Source organism: Lissotriton helveticus, chromosome 2_1, assembly GCF_964261635.1.
Source record: "Lissotriton helveticus chromosome 2_1, aLisHel1.1, whole genome shotgun sequence".
In the NCBI taxonomy this organism is placed as follows: domain Eukaryota; kingdom Metazoa; phylum Chordata; class Amphibia; order Caudata; family Salamandridae; genus Lissotriton; species Lissotriton helveticus.
Window position 1 is genome coordinate 1,679,887,500 of NC_136059.1, and position 25,846 is coordinate 1,679,913,345.

At 43.9% G+C, this 25,846-nt stretch overlaps 1 protein-coding gene across 1 annotated transcript in view; it reads left to right on the forward strand.

The window, feature by feature from the left end:
- LOC144818837 (ras-GEF domain-containing family member 1B) overlaps nt 1-25,846 on the forward strand; it is a 99,656-nt gene that overhangs the window by 18,642 nt on the left and 55,168 nt on the right. The window contains exons 2-3 of the mRNA XM_078676625.1: nt 23,172-23,354; nt 24,761-24,883. Of these exons, the coding sequence (XP_078532751.1) occupies nt 23,172-23,354; nt 24,761-24,883 (306 nt within the window). The remainder of the gene's footprint in view (nt 1-23,171; nt 23,355-24,760; nt 24,884-25,846) is intronic.

The following is a 25,846-nucleotide window of genomic DNA, read 5'->3' on the forward strand; positions in this document are numbered from 1 at the left end:
GCTAAGGCATGCCTGCTGGTATGTTTGTTCCACATTGTGTGGAAAGTGACTGGGCCAGTCAGCCAGAATTACACTTTTTTTTGGGGCGGATCTGATGGATATGCATATGGTTTGTCTTTCTGTAATGGTACAAGGGAGAGCAAAACAGTTTTAGGCATGCAGTATAGAGTTTATTTCTGTAGCAGCATGTAACATAACGTTGCAAGCATTCCCGTCAAATATTTTTAGGTCTAGCTTTAGATGTATCACCAGCCACCTGTTTTCCTTAATCTTTCCTAAAGAACATATATGCATAAATGCATACTTACAGGGACTTTCAGTCAGCCCTCGTTATTTATTAGTCTGTCCAATTGTCATTAACCTTTTGCTTGTGCCCAACACAGCTTACGTCATGGGCACTGGGTCTGCCCACTTTACCCATTGACTGCCCTGCGGGTGACCGCATTTTGTCTCATCACATGTGCACAGCTGCTTGAAAAGGGTAGCCCTTAAGTGCCAATGCTGATATGCCTGGACTGCTGGGCCAATTCCTCTATCTTTATATTTTTTAATTATGTTGCTGAATTTTTTTGCGTATTCCTTATTTTTGCAAAAATACAGGGCTTGCTTGCCAAGGCCATCTCTGTTGCTTTTGCAAAGATAGTTTGTTACACAAGATGCGTGGGGAAGCCGATCTTGACGGATATTGTACAAGGCAAAGTTTTCTGGATTGTGGATAAACATATTTCTGATTAAGAAGCAACAAAGCTACTGTTAAGAGTTTGTAATTTCTGGGATTGAACTTTCAGGCTGGTTTGTGATTGTAAACCAACACCTAAGGCAAAATGATAGCCTTTCAAAAAATGACAATGTCTAAAATTTCACTTAGACTGGCCACCTCACGGAGATAGAAATGCCTTGGGCTGAACGGAGCTACTGACTGGCCCTTGATAAAAGTTTGAAAAGGGAAAATTTATATGTATCCGTTAGGAATATAGGGTTGCCTTGTGTCGTACATTTCACATACAGACTCACTAATGTGCAAAATTGAGATGTCAGCTGACGTTTACTTTTAATTTTTGAGCTGTTTCTAAACAGCCACAGGCTGGGTGGCTCGGCTTCCAAGTAATACTGTGATCCCTTCTTCCTAATTGAAGAATCTGGACACGTTGCACTTCCAGTGGTCGGTTTAGCGGCGACAACGCAGGCTTTCATGACGGCCATGTGCCTCAAATACTTTTACAGTTATTTTTTAAATGAACAAGCCTTGCTTTCATTTTTTAGCATGATCACAAGTGCATTCATAACGCCTCGACATATCAGCTGGGGCTGTTTTCTATTTCTCGATGCATAGTTGAGAAATTCTGAGCTGCTGCCGAGTGTGGAGTTGGTGCTTTGATGAAGGTAGATTTTCTATTCACTTTATAGTACATATATGAAAAAAGCCAGGTTTATGCCTCTATTTGCTTAGTCATTGGCGTGCATGTTTCGTCACTAGGTGCAGTGGGCAGAAGGGCCTGCATCTGGATACCCACATCACCTACTCATCACTACCCAGGCACAAAGAGGCTAAGGACTATGTTATTTGCTTTGCATAGCAAGGGATGTGGCATAGCAGTTCGGCCAGGACTGCTCCTTCTTTGAGTTGCTCTGATGGGTATGCCTGTTGGTGCCCCTTTCCTGTAAAGGAATATGGAAGAACAAAACGGATGTGATGGAATACAGCAGAGGGGAAATAAAAACAGCGACTTTTTAACAGAAAAGTTGACAGCATCACAATTGCAGCATATGGTAAGAGGTCAACGGCCTCTGAGACAGGCACCTCTAACAATTTTTTACAGCTCTTTCCCTTCTGATTCCTCTGCTGGTAATCATGAGGAGCTATAAATGGGCTACACAATCAGTCTTCCTGTGTCTTCAGAGAGTGTTCACGAAAGTGCTGGATACTCTTTGGGTGAATTTTGTCAGTGTGGGTGAGGGAGATGGGAGGAGGGGGTTCAGAGGACTGTGGCATCTTATGTATCAGCTGAACTCTTATGTTCTTCATCTAGTCAAGAGTTGGTCTATCTATTGTGAGGCTGCCGTCCGCGCCTCCTGTTTCCCATTGGTGCCAGCCACCTGTTCTTAGGGTTCTGCATCTCCAGCCTTCTGAACCTCTTGAGGCACTCTTCGTGAGGTTTGTGTTCTTTAAGGTTCTGCGTCAGTTGGCCACTACTTTATTACAGTTGTTGGGGGAGAGAGGTTCCCCGAATGGTGCTCTCCCCTTATCTCTATGGTGATTAACAAGTGGGGCAGTCAGCTCCCTGCAGAGGTCCCCTTCAAGAGGAATTTGGACAAGAAAACCACCCTGCCTTCTTTCTACCTAATCCAGTATTTAGGAGGAACAAACTCTTCTTACTCTTGACGTGCACGGGGTGATTGCAGTTGGCCTGTGCAGGTGGATGATTTTGCTTTTGTGATTTCCCCTGTGTCAACTTTGGATCTGCTTAGAAGGGCCTTAAACCTTCACTGCCTTTTCTCAGCAGGTGAGTCCAATCTGTGATTTCTAGGTCTCATACGGCTCTTAGTACTGAATTTCCTTCTGGCGTTCAGCAGAAAACCCCGGGAGTCTTTTGAACTGATGGACAGCAAGTCTTCTTCTTTGATATCCGAAGGGCCCGCCCCTGGACTTGCCTTAGATGTTCTCCATTCCTTATAGGTGGGTTGGACAGGAGAGTTGCATTTAGGTCTAATGCGTTGGCTTTGGTCGCATTGGGCCGATAGTGTGCTACTTTTGTTTCATACAATATTTTTGGCTTGTGGTGTTTCTTGAGCTGTTGGCATGTTCACTCAGAAGTGTTGACTTAGTACATCCTCTTGATGTGGAAGGGGACGAGGAAGTGGCTCCAGGAGGTAATGGAGGAATTCCTAGCTGGAAATTTTCACTGCTCCTGGGCCATCTTCCTCATCAGCCGTCCCTCATTCCCAGTTTCTTCCTTCATTCTGACTGACTGGTTGGTTGGCTTGTTTGTTACAGGGCATAGTGCATGTGGAGGACATTTGTAGCCCCTTCCTGAATGACTGGGGAGAATTTACAACTTCATGTGTCTTTTTACTATTTTTTATGTATTCATGACGAATGATGCCTGTCTGGGAGGTAGTTCACCTCATAATTGAAGGAATGGAATGAAGGAGGTGGCCTCTGGGGTAATGAAGATTACTGCTAAGTAATTGGGCGATTTACACATGTTGGAAGGATGAGCAGGGAAGCTGATCTGAAAGGTATTTTATAAGGTAAAGCTTTGACACGTGTATAAATATGTTTCTAATCGCATCGGGCAAGTGAGGAAGCTAATTTTGAGAACTTTGTCATTTCTGAGGGCGAGCTTTTATGTTTCTACATGGTGAGGGTCAGTGATGAACGGCAGAGTGATGGACCCTCTGAACAAATGGTGCAGTACTTCCAAAATGTTACTTCTGCCGCCAATTTTCCATAGCCCTTGAGCTGAGCTGGGCCAGGTAGGAAGGACCGTGACAAATATTTGCGGAAGAGTTGAGCATCTAAGAGCCCCAGATTGTACTGGACTGAACGTTTCATAGCATGACGTCCGTAAAATATCAACCTGAGTTATCATCCATTTACTATTCGTATTAACCAGCTGCTTCAGCGCCACAGGGCGAGCGGCCCTGCTTTCTCCTGGCACGGCGCCACCTTCAAAATTCAAAGTATCCCGACAAAGTGCAGAGCCAGTGGTCGGTTTGTGAGGCGTTCATGGCGGCCACGTGCCTCGAATATATTTCAGGTTATTTATATTTAAATGAACAGGCCGCGCTTTCATTTTTCAGCGTGGTCACAAGTGAATTCAGAACATGACCCGGGACATCAGCTGGGCTGAATTCTGTCTCTAAGCAATGTGGAGACACCGGGGGTGGGGGACGAGGGGGCGCCGAACGCTGTGTCATGAAGCAACCGCAGCCCCCCCCCCCCCCCCCCCCCCGAGGGTATGACCTGGCACAAAAATTAACATTCTGTCTTCTCATGATGACACAAGGAAAAGAAAAGGAAGCATTTTAAAATATCTTGCACATAAATATTTAAATAAAAGTAAGAGGGGCAGTGTTTTTTCTTTTTTTGGGTTGTTTTTTTGATCCGGGATTTGACTGCTGGACTACAGAAAGTTTATGGGCAGCCATTTCCTTCTTCGGGACGATCAGGGTAGGAAAAATATGTTTGGGAAGGGCTTGCTGATGCTGCGCGAGACCCTTGGGAAGGGCCCGTTTGTCACTGAAAGATAATGCAAGAATATATCTTATAGGAGGACCCCGACTCTGCTGTCTCGATTAAAAGTTTATCTCTAGGTGTCCCTAAGATCAGCTGTGCTGCACATGTCCCAGCTGATGCTCGACGTTTGTTTATATAGCGCTTGCACTGGCTGGTGGAAAAAGTGAAAAGTGGTCGTGCTGGTTTTACTGGTTGCCTATTCGAGGTCCTTTGAAATGGGGGGAACTGCATCCCTATTTCCTGGGGCATTTTTGGCCTCGTTTGAGTAAAACAAACTTTGGTCGTCTCTTGGTGGCCCAAAAAAGTTGAAGTGGTCCCCTGTACTGAGCTATTAAGATGCACGGGACAATAGCCTGTGACAGTGCATGTGGAAAGTTTTCCTGGGGTGAATTAATGGGCAGAAGGAGACCACCCCTTTGTAATTTTATAAATTACAGTTCTAAAGCGAGTACCATGAGCTCTTCTCGTGGAGGCGGTAGGGCATTAAGTGGGCCGGGCCCCGCCGGTGCTCACCACCGGCAGTTCTAAAAAGTAGGTGCTGAGACGGATGTCTATCGGGCTCGCTATTTTTGCACTCACCATCAGGGTGGAAACAATCGTAACTCTGCTAAAGTACCATCCTTCAATGTAACTTCAAAGAGATTCCTTATAGCTCTTTCACAGTCTCATTATTTCAGAACTGAAGCATTTTCAATATTATAAACAATAAAGCCATAGTTATTTCTTATTTATCATATGTATGTAACAACCATTTGTAAAAAGCCAATAGTCTTGGCTTGTGGTAGGTGTAATGTTTCTTGTTGTATCATATATCTGGATGCAATGAAGCAGCAAACTACCACTCGGGTGGCACACTATACTAAGCACAGATTTTAAGTAGAGTTGGCACGCTTGTGTCCTTAAATCTGCTGCCTTTGACATCATTGATCATTCGACTATAGTGTGAAAACCTTCTGACACTGACATAACAGGCAAAGCTCCAGACTGACTAACCTTGGGCGGCTGGCTGGATCTCCAAGGCTAGATCCAAGGCCCTATGTAATGCCATGTTTGAGAATGACACGGCCTAGAACATGCGCTTCTACACCCCGCCGGGAATCTCGGGAAATGTCCACTCGGCCTTAGATGCTGTGAGAGGGAGTTCCAGAGGATTGTGCCTTGCACATAAAAAGACCTTCCACCAAAGCTCTGGCACTTAAGCAGATATAGAGTAGGCCTGGGCGGTAAATTCCGTTCCGCTCACGGAATTTGGCTAATTTCGCGTTCCGTGGAGAACGCAAAATTGCCCAAAATTCTGCATTCCGCGGCTTCGCGAAATTTTTTGCCTGTTCGCGTTCTCAAAATGCGTGTGCGTGAGATATTTCCCCCGAGCACGCAAACAGCGATCACGAACAGGAAAAAAGCATCGCAAACAAGCAATTCTGCGTGTTTGCGGAATTTCTGCGTGTTTGCGGAGATTTTTTTACCGTTTCGCGGAGATTTGCGTAATGCAATTCCGCCCACCCTAATATAGAGGTGGTTTATGGAGGCAAGATGCCGAATGCCCTACAGCACTGTTTGTTGTCTGGGAGGAGAGGCCAAGCTGCATCACACTTAAAAGCTAATGTTACTTTTTGTCTTTATGTTGCTGAAGAAGAAGGTTTTGCATAGCTGATGTAAGAGGCTGTTTACACTTGGCACTACCATGCAATTTTCACTTGGCTGCCAAATAGCTCTGGGTTGCTTTCATTGTATTTGCAATTCTTTTTTTTTTACAGTACCTAAGTAGCCAGTGTTTATTTGTCAGCAATTATTCTGTGTTTATTTTGTGAAATACCGCACCTAGGAGGGTACAGGTTTTCACAGAATTGTTTACTCAAGCATAAAAGGAAATGGCCTCCTATCCTTTCGTACGAAGAGCCGCCTCTTTACCACTTACTGTCAGAAGGGTGGAAGCACACATGGGCCTGCTAGGGGTGAATGAATCCCTCTTCCGCCGGTTTCCAGCCAGACAGAAAGCACCATGTACCATAATAAACTTGGAAACCCCCATTGCCTGTGTGCCACATGATGTGGAAATCTTATTTTTTATTTTAACTTGGCAGCTCTCTCCACACGTAGGCGTGACTGTCTTCTTCCCAACGCCTTCGTCGCCACTCCTAGTGAGTAACTCACCAGAGATGTGACTTACACCATTCACCAGTTTCAGGAGCACGTGTTCCATTCCAGTGTTGCTTGAAGTTTCCCATTTTTGGTTTACAAGAACTTCCTGAAAATCCAGCCTAATTTAGAACGGTGAGTTCCTCTTTCAGCCACAGCCAGAAACTCAGTTTTGTAGCCTAGAAATATGTTAATGTAGCCAGTGGAGCAGTGTCTTTTTAGACTTGGTGCGATGGAAGTACAACCTCGACAGTGTCTCCGTAAGCATTAAGCCGATCTTAGTCTTCTGTGGGTTATCCACTGTGTTTAAGCCTAGAAGTGCCTATAGCAATTTTAATAGGCTTCTGAATGTACATATCCATCCAGCCAAACCTATAATATGCCATATTGTTTATATGATTTGAAGGAAAGTACTATCCCTTTGTGACTATTTTGTCCGCAAGCCTTCAGACGTTTGCCGCATATATTTAGTTGTGGAAGTTGTATCTCAGAAACAAAGTTGAACTGGTCAACACATGCATTTTAGGTCGTAGCAGGCAATTACTAACCGATAACAGTGCAAACGGGGACATCTTACATTTTTGGACTTCCTTTCTCGCTGTTTTGATTGCTGTTACAGATGTAATGTGACGTGCTATGAATATCTTATTGTTAAAGGTTTCTAGACCGGAATTGGTTCAGGCATCGAAGTCGTTCGTGCCTGTCCGTAGCACCAGTAAAGTGGGTTTTTTAAGGTTTTAGCACTGTTCATATTACTTGGTGTTCAAGAATCTCTTCCATGATTAATTTGATGTAAGGTTGGATCACTGTGACTCCATACCGTTGACCAGGCCTACAACAGAAATGATCTTTCCTTTCAAATAAATGGCAGATAACAATATACCAACAAATAAAGTCTATCTCCACTCATTATTTTCTCAGATTTTCCTTGAGTTGAAGGTGATAAATTGCTTTTTTGAAACAGAGCTGCTTCCCTTTAAAGGGGTGTGGTGCGACCACGAGATGGGAGCACGGAGGGCAGATTTTTTATGGTCACCATCAAAGTTTTGGATGGTGTCATAAGGTTTGTTAGCTGTAGTGCAGCCATGACTAGCTCTTGCTATGGCCTGTACCTAACAGACTGCCTGCAAGTTCTTCAGAGGGCAAGCACCTAGCACACAGCTGGCTACCATGCTGCCCGCAAGAGCACTCCTGCCACCGGCGGAGTCAACAAGCTTCAACGCTGCCGTCCCGGGGCCACGGCTCTCCGCTAGATCTGCCGCTACCAGTCCGTGGGGAAAACAGAGGCAGAAATGGTAAGATCACCTATGCCATTCATATCATTCTATGTTTGGGTGATTTTTCTATATAGACCTAAAAGCATCAGAAGACTTCCCCTAAGTAGGGCATGCCTTCCGACATAAGCCACCCAGCCATGCACCGGTTGGGCCGTTGGCAAAGTGTTTCTGGGGTGGTGTCAGTGACGCGCCACTACCCTGCCTGTATATGAGGGTGGGAAACCAAGAGCAGGGTGAATGGGACAACTGCTATTTTTTACCCAGCACCACACTTTAAACTACTAACCCCTCCCCCCCCTTCTCATTTAATGGCCAGTTCAAACCACTTTTTACCCTTGATTTTGTTTGCATTTTGCATTGGTCATTACATTTCTTTTGATGTAATCCTTATTTGGAGCTAAGCCACATTCATGCAATGCCATTGTTGTTGCCTGAATTAATTCGGTTACCTAATTTCACCTTTGGACAAACGCTTCCTCCTGAGTCCACAAGAATGTGTAGTGTGTTTAAAACAAACAAAAAAACACAATTTCCTGCATATAAAAGTATGTATGGACGAGCTTCTTGCTCTTGACCTAATATGATGCCAGCATCCTTAATAATAACTCTAAGCAAATACGTTATGTTTGACATGGTATTTGTTTAATTTCCCCTTGGACAGGTAAGTTTGTCAGTTTTAACAGCTAAATGTCACACCCGACAGCTTTTAGAAGTGGTTCATCCCATGCCTGTAATGTTCTTCCTTTACATGCACCAGGGGAAGTAATTCCCAAGCATCTAAATTATTTTCTCAGTATTTTAAAATTCTTATTTGACCATTGGATCTCCTAGAAACCCTTTGCAATACAGTTTCCACCAGGGTCGCGATGGATCAGTGGTTAACTTTGCAACTAGTATAAGCAAATCATCTTTAGAGGTGTGTTCCAAGAGCTCTGCTTCGCTTGTAGGTTTCCGTTCCCCTTCCATTGGTCATGGGCCTGTCTTAGAATCTGTGTTGCTGATATGTTACCTTGCAACCGGTTTGTTATCTAGCTTACACTGTTGTGTTAAATTTTCCACTGCTGCCAGCCTCACCCCGGCATTTCCAGCATGCCTCCAATACTGCGCGATAGGGCGGGACCCTGAAAGACTTTCCCTATTGGTGTTTGAAAAGTAATGAAAAGGCTAGGGTCTAGCCGCATATTTATTTTATCCTACATCCATGCTTAATTTGAGCTAGGAGTTTCAGGTTGGGCCCACCAGCACTCATTTTGGGGATTGGCACTTATTTTTCCTCATCCGGTTTTGACCCAGAGCAAGAAAATGAAAAAAACACAAAAGGGTGGGGGAAAAAAGAGCAAGAGAAAGAGAGGAAAAAGATAATGGGACAAACGGAGAAGGCAGGAATCTGAAAGAGTGCGATAAATGGGCAGGGAGTGTCATGTGGGAGATTACGGAAGCATGAGGTGGAATCAAGACTAAGCGGCCTTGGTATTTGGCACGCCAACATACAGTAGCCCAAGCTGCAAGCTTCTGGTGAAACTTTGTGCCTCATCACTTGTTCCTTTGCAAATTAAGAACTCCCCTGCATGCACCTTGTGATGCAGGATGATCCCATTGTTTACTATAACCTTGGATGTCCTATTGCAATGGAGTCCAACACTGGTCCAGGTTTTCCAGAGCCATGACAAATGCCTTGTGGTTAAATTGACATAAAATGCATCTCCAACAGGAGCGTCCCATGAAGGTAAGAGCGGTGGGGGCTGGGTGGGGGGTGGTATTCGACAGACAGCGCAGAGGGAAAATTAAATACATCATTAATTTTTTCTCATCTGTCTAATCTCGCTCCACCGCTCTTACCTGCACGGGCCGCGCCTGATCTCCACTGGAATGATTTACCTTGGGGAAGTCCAACGTAAGTCCAGGGGACCTCATCCATGCCAGATTGACAAGATAACGACAGTCCACATAAAGGAGTTCCGTTCTAATTGGATGCAAGTTTTGACTTCTGTTAATAAAATGAAATCTAGCACAGGTCCTGCCCTCTGGAACTTACTTTGACACCCATAAAATCCAGGAAGTGTTGCATGGTTCATGCCCTCGTGGGCCACCTCTGGACAGGCATTTCCTATTTTCTGTATGTTCCAGAGCCCGTGAAACGACTCTGGGCATGTTTGTCCTGTACGAAACCCCTAAATAGGCGAACCCTCCTGCAAACAGAACCAATGACCACCTGCAAAGAAAAAAAAACTGCCCCCTGAATCAGCTGGTTTAAAAAGCTAGAATTGTGGTGCTGTGGGTCTCCCACTGGCCCTGGTGCCACTGCACTATTGATTCCTTCGCCTCTTAACATGACACGTAAGTGGTTGTGTCTCACTCACATGCGAACAATGCTTTCAATGCTAGTTACACACTGGTACATAGTACCTGCACTTCTGTCAATTTAAAGGGACAGTACTTGCACTTGTCAGCAAAGACTCAATACTTTAATTAGTAGAGGCCCGCCACCTCTCAGTAGCACACAGCTACTCTGGGGCAATGAGTACATACACTTGTTTAATTCCATTTCAGCCTCTGGTTATAAGTGCTTAAAAGTTAATACATTTAACTCTGTGTAGATGCCTTCTTCGCGAGTGCCTCGGCGCTGCCCAAAGCTCGTAAGATGAAACGCTATATCGAATCCCACACCCCCAGGCTATCCTTTGCCGACCAGTTTTGTGCTTTGAGCCGGTCGAGCCCTCACCAGACTCGGGCGTGGCGCAGACAAACTTTCTTTTTGAACCGAAGGAACTAGCCGCTCGAGACGCATCAAGGGACCTGCCTTCCCGCCAGTTACTGCTTTTCACTATAATTACATGTCTTCAGGTTGTGTTTACCAGAGCCCCATAGCTAGTTTCTGTTTGAAGCCCGTCTTTATTGCCTCCATCTTGCTGGCTCGTCATTGTGCGGACGGGGATCAAACAGGCGAGGTGGTGATTGTCAGGTGTGGTAATGGCTCAGACCTTGCCTCCACCGGTGCTTCTAAAGTAGATCCCTGCAGACAAATTAGGCCGCTCCTGGTATTTTAATGATGTCTGTCGATGCTAATCTCGCCCTGTCTGGAGTTCATGCCCGGAAGCTGGTGCCTGGTAATGGCAAACTAGAACCGCCATTTCTGACTGCAGACCCTACATGCTGTCTGATGCAGTCTTTATTGCATTGGACGTATTTGCGCTTTAGGTGGGCCCCAGATCTCTTTGAATCCTGTCTCTGGTTCATTCGGTCAACTGTGCAACCAACCTTTACGTTAAAAGCATCCTTATGTGTTGCATTTGACGCTTCTATTGATTACCCATGCTCTCGTTCCTCTCACACATCTTATGCGTTCCCTTTATATAGAAAATACCATTGGTTTGCCAAGTGTCATGGGCCCTAATGCAAGTTTAGAAAATGAATTTCCTTCCTTCCTGAAGACAGTTGTAATAGGGGTACTTTGGGCCACTCACCCTGGGTTCCAGTGCATGTGCCTCACTAATGATAACTACAGTGCAGCTTCTAGAGCACTATTTCCCTTCCACAAATGTATTTGGTAGCTACAACCTCCTTTGCAGATAGTGTCCTACCTTTACTTCTGAAGTCAGCTGGATTTACCGTTGGGCCAAGGCTCAGTGAGTACAGGACCATTTCCACCCTACACCTGTAAGTAAAGTATTCATAATGGATTGAAACCTCATAGTTACAACCAGGACACAAGTCCTAAAAAAGAAGTGGGGGGACGCTGACGTCACAACAGGAAGTGACGTCACGAAAGGTGGCTTGCACCATCAGACTCATTGCCTCCTCTTGCTCACCCCTTAGATGCGATTGCATCAGAGATGCCAGGGCATGAGCAGCGTTCTGAATTTGCTCCTATCCCGCCCCAGAGAGGCCAAAGAGTGAATGTGTGGCTCAATTTTCTCCAGTTATCGAGCTCCTGGTAAAATAAGTGGGGGGACGCCGTCCACCCGCGTGGTACCCCAACTCGAGCCCTGGTACAACCCAGCTTTGAGGACAGCGTCTTTTTAAATATAAACCAACTGCGATTCATGTTTCCATACGGCAGTCAGTCCCTCACTCCTCCCCTCCCTCATATTTGAGAGGAAGTGTTGCACATGACGGAGGCCATCCTGCGTTCACCCCAAGGATAAAATCCTCTTTTGAGTCGCATTACTGGCAAGTAGCATTTGGGGGCTTTTTTGCTAACATAAGTTCAAGTCTGTGCCCTTGCACTTCCTTACAACAGTTGGGTCTTGTGTTGCTCCCTTTGCTAGTTTAATTCATCAACACTACGTTTTTGATGCCAAATGCACAAAGATCACATTCAGAGGATTGGCTGGCAGGCATGCCAACAGTACATCCACCATCACACCGTGCTTCTGCATGCATAGACGAATAATGCTAGCATTGCCTGGCTGCAAGATGGAAGCTATGTTCGAAGGACTATAAATCTGTGCACACATTTAAGGGTTAGACTTGTACACCAGTTTCGGTAGGACCCAAGATCTGTATTTTATACACTCTAAGTTGCTTTTTTATAAATGTAGATCACTCAGTGGGTCTAGAAAACATAAATGATCTTAAAATACCTTTGCTTTTCTCAGACAAATGCACCACAAGCCAGAATGTGCCAGAATACGGTTGCTTCGACATTTACATATTATATAGATTGCTCTGGTACAATGCACGTTTGTTCTGACATTTTGCACAAAAACTGGTGAATAATGTTTTTTTGTATTGATTATATGGTGCAAAAGTCAGTGCAAAATTGCATTGCATCAGTGCAGTCTCTATAATCAGGCATTTTGCTAGAGCGCTATTACTATCTTCGCTATGTTACTGCACGGCGGGGGATGAGGGCTGTGCATCCCCACAAAAAATACTTGAAATGTGTGAAAATTACTGAAGAACCAGGTCACTGGGCTTGTGCTTGGCTGAAAAATTAGAGCTCAAATAGCTAAGTCCCCAGAGACGGCTGCTTTGGATGCCTATTATAGAACGCATTGATTTTTAAATGATGCCCATTATGCAGGGGTGATTCTGGGGCGGTGATGAAGCGAGTGCGGTCACTTGTTCAGAGTAACTGCCTCCTGAGGCCTGGCCTGGCCTGCCGCATGTTCACAAAAAGATTCTCCTCACAAACCAATTTGGCCTCGCAGATCAAGAGATCTGTTAAATTAAAAATATGTAAGTATTCTTTGGCTTTCACAAAGGCGTTTTTACTCCGTCTTTCCAGTCGTTTCCTTATTGCTCTGCATATTCTAACATTCTGTGGTAAGTACCCTTAAACCGCCTTTTCGTGATTGGTCACTGCTGAGACACGTTTCTTGTCATTTTAGAGCCATATTTCTAAACTTTTTTGGCTACACCATTCTTTTGCACTATGGCATTCTAGGAGGACTTACCACATAGCCAGTCCATAGTGTAACATTTTTATCATATACTAAGCTCGAGGACTACGTTTCTAACCGCCAAACTCGTTAAATGTCTGTATAAGATTTTCTTTTTGTCCCTCATACAGTCAAGCCTGGAAACCCGACTCATCTGCTCTAACTCTGGAATATGTGCAAGTCACTTATGGCCACATTTATCTATCGCTCTTTCCTTGAATTCTTCAAGGACCCCACTCCTGAGAAGCACCTTGCGTCCCAAAGTTTGGACCATCCTTGTATCTAATCTATAAGTTCCCATAAAAGTATGCGAGAAGCATTTCTCTCTTTTAGGGAGTATTGTCCATTTTTTACCACCCTGACTTGGACGTTTTGACCCGAGATTCCTGAGCACTTCCAGGTGACAACTTTCTTTCACCTCCCTCGTGAAGGGTGCCACAGTGATGGGCTGGAAGTCTCTTAGAGGGGCAGAACTCTTTTCTGGACTCTGTGTGAGCTTTTGGAATGTCATGCCTCTTTGTTAAAAGGGAGTTCTCCAGTCCCCCAAGCTCCAAGTCCCCATGCAAAAGCTGCTGTTTGTCTTTTTCATCTCTCCACAGCCAACAAGACTCCTTCGACTCTCTTCTAGCACTACAAGGTTATGGTACGCTTTCATGCATCAACAAAAGTATCAAAGACAACGATCCAAATTCCAGCTCAGTTTTGTGACTGTGATGTGGTGCTGCACAACTCTCCTAATTCTCATTGACTCTTCTTCCTTCAATTTTCTCCTCAACCCCTGTTTGCCAGTCAGTGGTCTGAGCAATCATTGGGTTAATAAAAAATAACATTGGGCATTCAGTTTCTGCGGCAGGTCAGACAGCATGGTTGGTGTCGCGTGCACTTGTATTGACACCCCTATTGTGCCAGTGAAGATATTACCATGCAGAGCTATCACAGCGAGCTGGTTTCACTCCCGCCAGCTGGCCATCTTCCTACAAAGAAGCGAGTAGACTTAGTGCCTAAAAATGTATGGATTATTAAGAACTTGGATGCAGTTCTTGGGGCAGGTGTTTGTGATTAGGATCATGATTGTGAAATGTTGGGGGTGAATGGAAGGCGGCCCAGGCTGGGAATGGATTAATGGATGCGGGGAGATAATTGGTAATCAGGGATGGAGAGGCCCCTATAAATGGACTAAGAGAACTGAAGAGCGGCACAACAATGGTGTAAATGGTACTATTGAAAATTGTTTTGAGAGCTTGGCGTTGGGTTGGAAACCGACTAACATCTAGTTTACAATATGTCTGATCCCATTTTAAGGGCTTATCCACCCTATTCATTGAGCATTTTTTATTTAATGCAATGCACAATACTAATAGATCGTGTTTGTCACTGGCTGATAAAACAAGGTAGAATGGATGCTTGGTTAGCAAGAGACTCAATACATTTTAAGGAACAAGGCAGACCTTTCAAAACTTGTACGGTTGTCGAACCAGTGTTACGGCTTTGGTGACACTACAAATGCCTGTAGTCGTGTTGTAGGAAGATAGGCTTTCACTGAAATACAGTACTACAATGACAATGTGTTCGCATCCCTCATTATTTTACAAGTGCTGCATAGTTTTGCGGTTTCTTGTTTGTGCAATAGCTTTTCATAAGGATGCCTGGTGGTGCAACAGGTTGACAAGAATTCTGCAGCATCCACAAAATTATCTGAAAGCTTTCTTTTCAGGTCGTTATTAGCTTTCACTTTCTGTATGGATAATTCAAGTTCTAATGAATTCGGATGTCAGAGTAATTTAGTCATATTTAGCTTAATTTGACAATATATTCCATGAAAAGTATTACATGCTCGGCTTGTGGAGTGCATGTTGCCCCCTTTTGAAAGGTTTTCTATGACACACCATAATTCCACGTTTTCACAGAGCTCTTAAATGTTGCAGTTCTCGCTTTATTCCAGCCTCCCCTGCCCGGCTGCAGCAGCCTCTTGTGCTGGACACGTGTGTTTTATGCTCGCCCGCTTCGCTGCACTGAAAGCAATTAAAGCTGTGCTTGAACAGATGCCCGCAGCGGCTCGAATGTGACTTTTTAAACACGGGCGCTTCGCCATTTTGATGCAAATGCCCTGCGGCCTTATCAATGACGACGGCGCGGAGCTTTATTTTCGTCTCTTTGTCGTCCTTCTGTGTTGGCGTTCGGCCCTCTCCCATTGTTTGTTTGCGAGTCCCCTGGCACGCAGCGCGGCCGTGAATGCCTCCATTGTGCGGCGTGCTGCCAGGGGTCTGGGCCGTCCCCAGGAATCCGGCTAATGGCTTAATGGCCGCCGCCGGGGCCCACTGGAGGCGCGCTTTGTGCGGGCGGCCCAGGGCGCAGATGGAAGCGCTCCTCCGTCGCCTTACTGGCGTACGTTTGCGCGTCCCAGTGCTTTTATTAAACAGGGGTCACATGACCCTTACGTTATGGACGTGCCGATGGCGTCACACGGCACGACGTCACAGCCAGCTCTTTTTAGAGCCAGTTTACTTCAAGGGGGGGGTACAAAGCGAGGGGGGAAAGGCAGCCGCAGCTGCGCTGGCACACAATGTCCTGAGTGCACACAAAGCCTCTGGCATGCAGGCGCACTGGCAGTAAAAACTGTTGAGTCAAAGTGTGGGGTACTTTTAATAGTGTGGAATCTGGCTCCATTGAGCCAGAGAGCTTTGTCATATCATGGAACACTCTCAACCCTAAAGTGTAATGAGCAGTGGTGCCCCTGGCGCAGCAGGTGCAGTTGCACCCAGGCCCCGAGTCCGGGTTGTATGGGGGGGGGGTTGTTATGTTATGTTATGTTAAAAAAAATTATAGCGCAACTAACACCTGAAGGTTTCTTGGCGCTTGTGCTGAGGAAACAGAGAAAAGAAAGAAAAAGGTGAGGGTCAGGACTAATTGTAAGCTTCAGTAAACAGAAAAGTTTTAAGGAGAGATCTAAACCTAGTGTAGGGGAGGGACAACCTTAGAGAGAGGGGAAGGGCGTTCCAGAAGGAAGGGGCTAAGAAGGAGAACCTAAGACCACCGTGTTTCTTCCTCTTGAATCTAGGGACTGATAGCAGAGGTATTGAACCCTGACATCTTCTGTATTTTAGTAACTTGACAGCAGTCAAATGGGCCGTTTTCATTGCTTGCACCAGGACTCTCGACATCCTTGCTACGCTACTGGTAATGAGGGGTGTCTTGTATTGTAATATTGTAATGTAAGTCAGACCATGAGCATGCCATTGATATGCTTTCTGCCAGCGGGATTGGTGGTTTTAGCAGGATATTTGTGATTTTTGGCACAAATTATAGTGTTCCATGAGAGAGATTTGTTTAGTGCTGTATTGATAAAGGGCAGCAATGGTGATTGATTGGCTTGGGCCCTAGTGCTGTTCAGGATCCTGCCTACTCCCACCACTTAAGCGTAGTTAAACAGCTGTAACTGGTGTGCAGTTGCACCCCCTCACATCTGTTGGAACTCAGTGCCCTCGACTTGCTTTGCTAGTGATGGCTACGCCCCAGTGCCTAATTTAAAAAAAAAATAAAGTGCCAGGGCTCTCTCCAGGAGGCAACTGCAGGTTGCCCCACACATTGCCCCTGCCATGCTGCCAGTGATAGCAACAAGACAACTATTAACCATCACACTCCTACAAGCGGGACATTTTGGCCTATTCCAGGCCCCCAAAGCTATGAGAATGGCTTTTGCGTCAGGTAATAGTAATTTTGTATGTATACTAAATTAATAATTAACTGTTGTGGTAGCAAGACATATCCACCTTGTGAGAGACTGTCACAAGTAATGGTGTAGACAAACAAGTGCCGGTGCCGAGCACCGGAAACCACAGGCTCAAATTAACCACTGCTACACCCAGAGTTCAGTATTTTCACACATTGGTCTGAAGCATTCCATCACATACTTGAGTCTGTTTTCTGATTGAGTTGGATCTTCAGTTGTGTGGCACTTGCATGTATGTTTGTTTGCATTGGTGTTCTGATGGTTGGTGGCATTCGGTTTATGCATACAGCGATCTTCACTAACTTGGTACGAGCCATATGGGAAGATAGGTATCGATGTGGCCTGATATGAAGTTTGCATCTGAGGTACTTGAGCGTATGGTGTCATGTTAGCCAGTTCACTTGTGGGGTTTTGGGCGAGTGTTGGTTTAGTGTGTTATTTGGTAATCATGTAGTCATATAGTGTTCTATGAAGTGTTATGCTATTGTGAGCATGGTGAGGTCCAACCTTAGAGAATTTTTGATCTGTGTTGTGTGGGTCTCTGTTGTTCTGGCTAATGTGTTCTTCTGGCAGTTGTGACTGTTTATTTATAGATATATGGTTTTTGAGCGTAATGATTCCAAATATATGGAATATCCAAGCAGTTTAGATGGGTTCTCAGTGTTGTCATATGTTCAGTTGGATGTGTTTGGTTCTTTACTAGTGGGTACTGTTGGGTGCACTGTGAAATCCTTGTACCTTTCTTATCTGTACAGTTTTGCACTCATATGCAGCCTCTATGAATGTGTTCGGGTTTTATTTTTTGGGCTGAATTTTGATTATTGTTTTGCATGATGACGGCTCACTGACACTGAACTACATGACATGCTTGGTCTGCGTTAGATTGGTGGGCAGGCAGTGCTTTAAATGGGAAGGTACTCAGTACCAGTACTTCTTTAATTCTGAATTGACAGTACCAGCACTTCTCAGCACTGCTGCAGTGCCTTTTAATGGCAGAGTTGTAGTTGTTCTCAGCAGATAACCGGCACTCTGGTACAAGGAATGCCCGCACTTCTATATTTCCATTTCAAGCATTGTTGGGCAAGCAAAGTCCTGTTTAATTTGTTGTATTGTGTGTTTGTGCTTTGTTGCTAGAAGGGAAATTCAGATTTCAGGCCTTCACCCAACTTCTCTCCTTACCCAGGACAGAGTCGGGCTGTCTGGGCTTGCAGCAGTCCCGAAGTGGGGGTGAAGGTTAAACCCTGTACCCGAGCGCAGCCTTCGCTAGCCGAGACCTAAAAAGGGGCCCCTTGGTCTCCATTATCCCATGGATATTCATTGCTCTTGGTTGAATGGGGCACCCCCTTCCCCGACCTACAGGCGCTTGCTTTACGTCCACAGTATGGGCAGGTCCTAAACACGTTTGTACCTACACTTCCTGTCAGCCATGCTTTTATTTGAATCCTCTCTTAGGAACAGGAGAACAGCTGCATTTGATGTAACTCTAGCTTAACTTTAAAATGTTCCTTCATTCGTAGAATGGCCTTCTCACCCCTTCTCTTATCAAAGAAACCAACATCATCCTTGAAAACTAGCACTTGTGATGGCTCTCTGCACAATTTTGACTGTAAGAGAAAGGACTATATAGAATGGTACTCTTTTTGCTTAACTCTCTCAAAATCCATAGAGTTTTGGGCCTTAATACGGCTTCAGTGTTTAGTGACCCTTTTCAATCAAAATTGGTGCAATTGGAATGTTGTTATATTAATAAGTTGTTCTTTTGGTAGCCTTTTATACCACCTTTCTGGCATTTCTATGCACTATGGAAAAAAAAACAAAGTGCTGTCATCGTCCCTTTCTAATGGCAGTCTGTTCACTGGCCTCGGAAGGATGGAAGGCAGAGTTGGCCTTATTGAGTAATGAGCATCTAGCTCACTGAGCCACTTTGCAGTTGTTGTGTCACATCAGGGCATTGATATGTTGTTTTATCACAATTGTTATAGCCGCAGAGTTGTAATTTTACTGCACTATTAATAACAATATAATGATGGGTGGGAACGCTTGAGCTAATAGGTATAAAGTGTGCTACAGCAGTGTAGGCACATCCCTGTGTGGAGCACACTGGTGTGGTCTCAGGCACCCTGTGCCGTAGAGTTCCAATTGAGTGTTCAACAAGAAAAATGATTTTTCAAACGTAGTTTATTCCATAAAGTTCATATTTTTTCATATGGTCTGAAGGAATGACGTTAATGTCATGGTATTATGCAGTGCTCCGATGCATTTCGGACGTTCTGTCTGACAGAACGTCCGAAATGCATCGGAGCACTGCATAATACTATGACATTAACGTCATTCCTTCAGACCATATGAAAAAATATGAACTTTATGGAATAAACTACGTTTGAAAAATCATTTTTCTTGTTGAACACTCAATTGGAACTCTACGGCACAGGGTGCCTGAGACCACACCAGTGTGCTCCACACAGGGATGTGCCTACACTGCTGTAGCACACTTTATACCTAGTCATTCGAAGTCGCACTGAACGGATGCGACACCTGCGGAGCACCTGAAAAATACCTCTACCTGTGAAAAATATTCACCTTCGTCATAACTTTACTGTGCGCCAAGCCCCATTTCACATTGTCTCAACGCTTGAGCTAATGCCAGCCAATGGTATTTACTCCACGTCACAATAGTCCATCATTGATTGCTCAGTGTGCCACTGCCGATGCAGACCAACAATATGTATTTTATTGTATTGTATTGTATTATAATTACATTTATATAGCGCTTACTACCCCTGATGAGGTGTCTAATCACTTTTTTGGCGAGTAGCACGCTACTCCGGAACCCATAAAGGATTAGTGTTGAATTAGTATAGTGAAAATATGAAAGTAATTTGAGTGATGGGTATGTTAGTTAGTTATTTGGATTGAGAAGGATAGTGGAGGGATAGAAGCGGGAAACAGGTTTGCATTTATATAGCACTTGCTACCTGTAGTGGGGTGTTAAAGGACTTTTTCGTCGAGTAGCATGCTACTTTGGAACACAGAAAGGATTAGTGGTGAATTAGTATAGTGAAAATATGATAGTAATTTGAGTGGTGGATATGTTAGCCAGTTATTTGGATTGGGAAGGATAGTGCAGGGAGAGAAGCGTGAAAAACGTTTGCATTTATATAGCGCTTGCTACCCTTGATGGGGTGTTGAAGCGCTTTTTCGGCAAGTAGCACCCTACTCCAGAACCTATAAAGGATTATTTTTGGTCCTGCTCCAATAGGAACAATTCATCCTGACTAACCAGGCCACATTGCCTCTGGAGGGGAGCTCAAGTAGCTTGTATTGTTATACATTTTTATTAACTCAACAAATGTTGCACTATCTTCGTGCTTCTGGTATTGTATTCATATTTCATATATCATTGGAAATGTAACGAAGATTGTGATTTCAAATCATGATAGAAAATAATGCGACCACTCATTCAGCTGTGTTTGAATGATGCAGGTACTGTCCCTGTCCTTCAAACAGTAATGAGCAGGAGTAATGGATCTCCATGTTTATGTAATATTGTGCATACTAAAACAGGAAGTAGAACATTAGAATGTTGGGAGCTCCATTGAAAACAATATAGTGCTCTGGGCTTCTAATTGCGCTCCAACATTCCAATGTTTGCTGACAGCTGTTGCTGGGAACAAAGGCCTCAGGGAGCTCGGGGGATCTCAATCACTCGGGGACTGTGAGGCCTTTGTTTTACAAATTAGAACATTCTGCCCTCTAGGGGCGGAATATTCTAATAACCTCCGTAGCTGGCTCTACCGGCATTCAAAAGGCCCATTTCCTTGTTAAAGACCTTTGCCTTTAGCTTGGGCCTTTAATGGCCGGTAGAGCCCACTACAGTGGGCTCTAAGCCTATATTAGAACCTTTATGTTGGGAGCTCCATTGAAGACAACGGAGTAGCTCCGGGCTTATAATGGATAGTATAAGCCCGGAGCTCCAACATTCCAATGTTTGTCTTAATGTTTTTCCCTTTTTAATTCAGAACATTCTATTTTGAGTGGATGGAATGTTCTAATAGCCATTCTGCCTCGGGCTATACCGGTTGTAAAGGCCTCTCCTACGTTATAAGCCCTGGCCTAAGGCTCGGGCCTGTAACTGGTTTAGGGCCTTAAACAACTGGTTTGGCCCTCGGCAGCAGGCTATAAGGGTACAGTCTTATAGTAAGGTGTTACCCCTCCCATCGATAAGCCAAGCAGACCATAATTTGTATTAAATGGTACATGGTCAAGACCTTGATCCACGGAAAAACTTTCTTGTTTTCGATGGAAGGTTCTTTTTGATTTCAAGGCAGTGGCTTGTGGGTTATCGAGGAAAACTTTCTAAATGACGGAACCGTGTAGTAGAAAAACTTGACACTACCATGGGTGTCTTCCTGGCTATTCCTTTTGTCCTCAGGACAATCCTTGACCTATTAAAGATTTTCAAGCAGTGAGTAGTAGAAAATAAAATTCGGCTGCCATTCACAGTGCCGTATTTTTACCTCTGTGTAATTTTGGGTTCTCTGTGGCACAGTGCCATGGATAAGTCTGTTGATGCTCTGTGAAACCACCACAGCAAACTAGAGTGTATTGCTGAGGGTTCCTGGGAGTCCAGAGTGGGAAAGAATGCACCAGTTTGAGAAGAGCCTGGCTTACTATTCTCTAGTTGTTCTGCTTCTTTGTTAAATTGATTTCTTCTCTCTGGCCCCTCTTTTTTCTTATATTCTTATGATCTTTCATGTCACTTTTATTCAATTTTTCTCTGTTTTCTTCCAGAATTCAATCCTCCCTCTTATGTTCCTTCTTTTGCACTCACTCCTTAGCCCTGTCTCTAATTTCTGCTGCCCTAGCTATCCTTCTGGCTTTATTTCGTTCTTTCTCTTTTGTACCACTCCTCCCATTTGACTATTTTGATTCATTTCATTCTTCATGGCTTTCCTTATCCTTGATGCCGCTCTCACGCTCTCCTAATCCATCCTCCTGTACTGCGATAACAGTTTTCTAGCCCCCTTACAATTTTTTAGGTCTTGCTCATATTACTCGCCAGACCCTAGAACAGAGAATGGTGTTGTAGGTAGGCATGACCTGCTTTTTGCACATGTTTATTCACGCCTTTTATTTGTCCGAGTACTATAGGCGTGCCTAGTTCTATATATAGCACAACCACAAAGGGTTTGGCACCGGGCTTCAGAGCATGGAGAAAAGCGCAAACCCTGAAGATCTGCTTCATAAACATTTTTGCACACCTAAGTTGATCTTACATGCTCAAACAGCGAGTTCAGAATATAAATTCCAGATTGATGGAATTTTACGTTTGAAATGTTTACGAAAGAATGCAGAAATTCCCACTGTTTGGCGCAATTGCCACATTCACAGGCTTATGGTTGATAGCAGGATTGTGGGTCTTCTTGGGTGTAGTACCGTCCAAAAGTCATTAACACCTCTCAACTTGTAAGTGATGTGTTTTCCGAACCTGTTGTAAATTTGAGTGATTGCTTTCCTAATTAATCTCCAAGGAACAGCCCCACATTTAGTAGGAATTGATTTCTCCCAAGCAAAAATCACTCCCCCAGGCAGAAAAATAAAAAATAAAAGTTACAGCTGCCAGTGAGCATCTGTTTCATGTATGTATGCATGCAGAATTGTCCACCTTTTGGAAACGCCATATGCATAATTTGCATGCATTTGAGCCCCGCAGGACAGGTACAACAATTGACTAACCCTTCAGTTCTTAAGTCACATGATCATATTCCTCCTGACAAATGTGTAGGCTGGCTATCCCCAACCATAATTATATAGTGTCTTCTAAAGCGTGACCTCGGAATTGGGTGCCCATCTGATCCCCCAACTAACTCACAATATCCCTGTAGATCAGGAATGTTTAGATGTGTAACACAGTGCCCTAGATTTCACACGAATATAGTGCCCAAGTCACGGAATACTTTATTGGTTAAAGTGTCTGGTGGAGGTTTGGGAACAAGAGGGTAAATGAAGTGTTTGATCCTGAAGTCCTTGGGATGTGGCACATTGTATATAAGAGCCAGAGTGCAGTGTCTGCATAGAACAAACTATAGAAAGAAATTGAGCAGAACCCTAAAATATCCCAAAACATAACCATCCAGTGTCAGTGACAAAGTAGCTCTTGACCAAGTCTAGTGTAGTGATCTAAGTTTGAAACGGCTTCAATTTGTATATGTTGCAGTGGGGCAAAAATATAACCGCTAATAGAGAGACATAAATTTGCTTCCTGTCTTATCGCTTATAAAAGTTGACACAATTCATTTATTTCATTTCCTGTGTTCCACAGTGACATTGTAACCCTATTTGACTTTTTCTTTAGTAAATTTGCTCTACTTACCTTTATGGGTTTTTTTCCTCGTCTTCAGGAAAGGATGCCTCAGACTCCTACATTTCCAACGATGTTTGACAGCAGTGGGAACAACCGGAATCTCTTTCAGTCAAAGGACAGCAGCTGTGGGGCTCTTTATTACCATGACAACACCCTTTTGTCTGGCTCTTTGGATGCGCTTATTCAGCATTTGGTACCCAATATTGATTACTATCCAGACGTAAGTGTCCATGCTTTCGGGATATCTTTTGTGCCACTGATGGCACAGGAGTTACTAGTGTGGTGGTTTATTGTGATATATTGGATACTAATGACCGCAATAGTAGCATTCAGGCTTTGTCGATGCACTGTTGAGTTTGTCCAAGGAATCCATTAATGGAATTACCACACCATGATTGTTTTTCTGCTCCTTGGTGGAGTGGTTCAACATTAGACTTGCGGCCACCATCCACAATAGTTTATAGCAAAACACTCCTACAGTCCAACATAAGAGGAGGGGATGAGAATAGAATCCGTGATCCCAAGTGCACTCTAAAGGTATCACTCCGGATTCGCTGGGTAACATCAATGAAACATAGAGAGCTACTGAACCGAGCACCCAGTGCTGTATCAAGAGAGAACACTCAGAAACTCAACTCCTCCCAAATCATCAGCAAGAATGCTGCAAGGGAACTGGGGCACACTGTAACTACCCCCTTGACAAAGATAACACAACATGCTCCCAACTCCACACAGACACATGTTGGCAGCTGCCTATAAACTCAGCACCCAATATGTCACACCATCAGAAGCTAGCAGTAAGGGGCACAGGGATGCGGAACGAGAGCGCAAGGACAGAACTACCCACAAAACCAAGCATAACTTGAGCAAGAAACTCATACCAGCCAAAATCTGGACCAAGCAGCACAAACGGAACCAGAGGTGCGGATACCACAGTTTTTAAGCTGAAAGTCATGGTGCACTCTCCGTTGTAGCCATCTTGTCACTATGATGATAAAAGTTCAAACAGCCAACAGACCTTCAAAAAATGGTACACGTTGCACTAGAACAACCCCATAAAGTGACAATTAAGCATTATGTAATTCGCCTCAATGTACTCTTGAAAGTCTCGTAGAGTGGCTTATTATTTCCTCTTGAAAGCAACATATTGTGATTAGAGACACTCCCTAAGGCATTAATTGCAGGCCAGTTCCCAAGTGACATTGAAAAGGTTTGATTCCTTTTGCTGCTCTGTCACATACAAGGTTCAGAGGCAGCTAGCTTCTGTGAGGTGGGTGCTAATAGACTACCTGTTTAGCAAATGGGTCGGGTGAGCGGGCATGGGGTGCGTAAACCCTGATTTGATTCCAGAGACAAGTCGGTTGGATTGCTTTTAATGGGCCTGATTCTAAAACATTTTGCCCACATAAGATGCGGAAAACATTACAATTCCCATAGCAAATCCCTTGCCGTGATTAGCTGGATTAGTGGAGCTCTGCGATCTAAAATTGCATGCAAGACCGTATGTGTGGAGTCTAATTGAGTTTTTAAATACAGCTTCATACATCCCATGGCTATGTGTGCCTGAGTGAGTTTCATTTTAGATGTGGCCTTCAAATAATACTTCTTAATTACTTTTATCAACAGAGAACATACGTGTTCACCTTTCTTCTCAGTTCCCGGCTCTTTATTCACCCATATGAGCTAATGGCGAAAGTTTGTCATGTGTGTGTTGAACACCGGCGGCTGCACGACCCTGGAGCAGACAAGGTAAGACGATCAATGAAACCTACTTTTTTATAGTAAGTTTTTTGAAAATCTGAAGCCACTGGTGTATGTTTTCTACTTGTTAAACATGATACAAGCATACGTTTCATTGCTGCTATACAAACGTCACCGAGGTGTTGCCACATATTGATCTACCACTCTTGACCGCGGCAAGGTATTACAGAAATAGTTAAAATATTTAGGAAGGTGTTTTTCCCTAGTTTGAAATGACTTCAAAATCATACGAATTTAACCTGTGTGACAGACCGGGAATGCTGCTTTGTTATTCTAGAAGAAATTAAGATTTAAATTGTAAAAACATAAAATATAAATATGTTTAAATGCTTGCTTTTTTTTTTTTTAGACAAAACAGGGGAATACATTCGCTAAGCTATTATGTTGCCATGGGTGTTCTGCACTAGTTGTGATCAGTACAAATAACTTTCAGATAGAAATTGAGGAACCTGTCCCACGCCTCTGCTGGTTGTACTATCCGTCCCATGATTAGAACATTTAATTTAGTAAAATACCTATATTTTCAATAACGGCTGCAAGGGCAGGAATAATGACCACAAAAAGAATGTTTAGGTTTTGTGGTGGCAATCTGATATGTTTGCGAAAGTACCTCCTGTTCAACTGGTTGCCATAGAGATTGCCAATTAGGAGTAGATAATGGGCTCTATTATGAATTGGAAATGCAATTAACTTAAATCATTTGATTTCATACGTTGATGTATTGTTAACTAATGTTAATTTGCTTCCTCATGTGTTAGTCCTTTTTTATCGGTATATTTATATAGTTGTAAACAAACAAAAATAAACTTTTTAGTTTAACAAAAAGTATTTCTGCCTATTAAACCACATAAATCATCACTCGGAATTTGAAGACAAGAAACTCATCGGCATTGTACTCACAACATCAATGAAGGCCACTTTCTTGGGAACAATTTTTTTTGTTTGAACAAC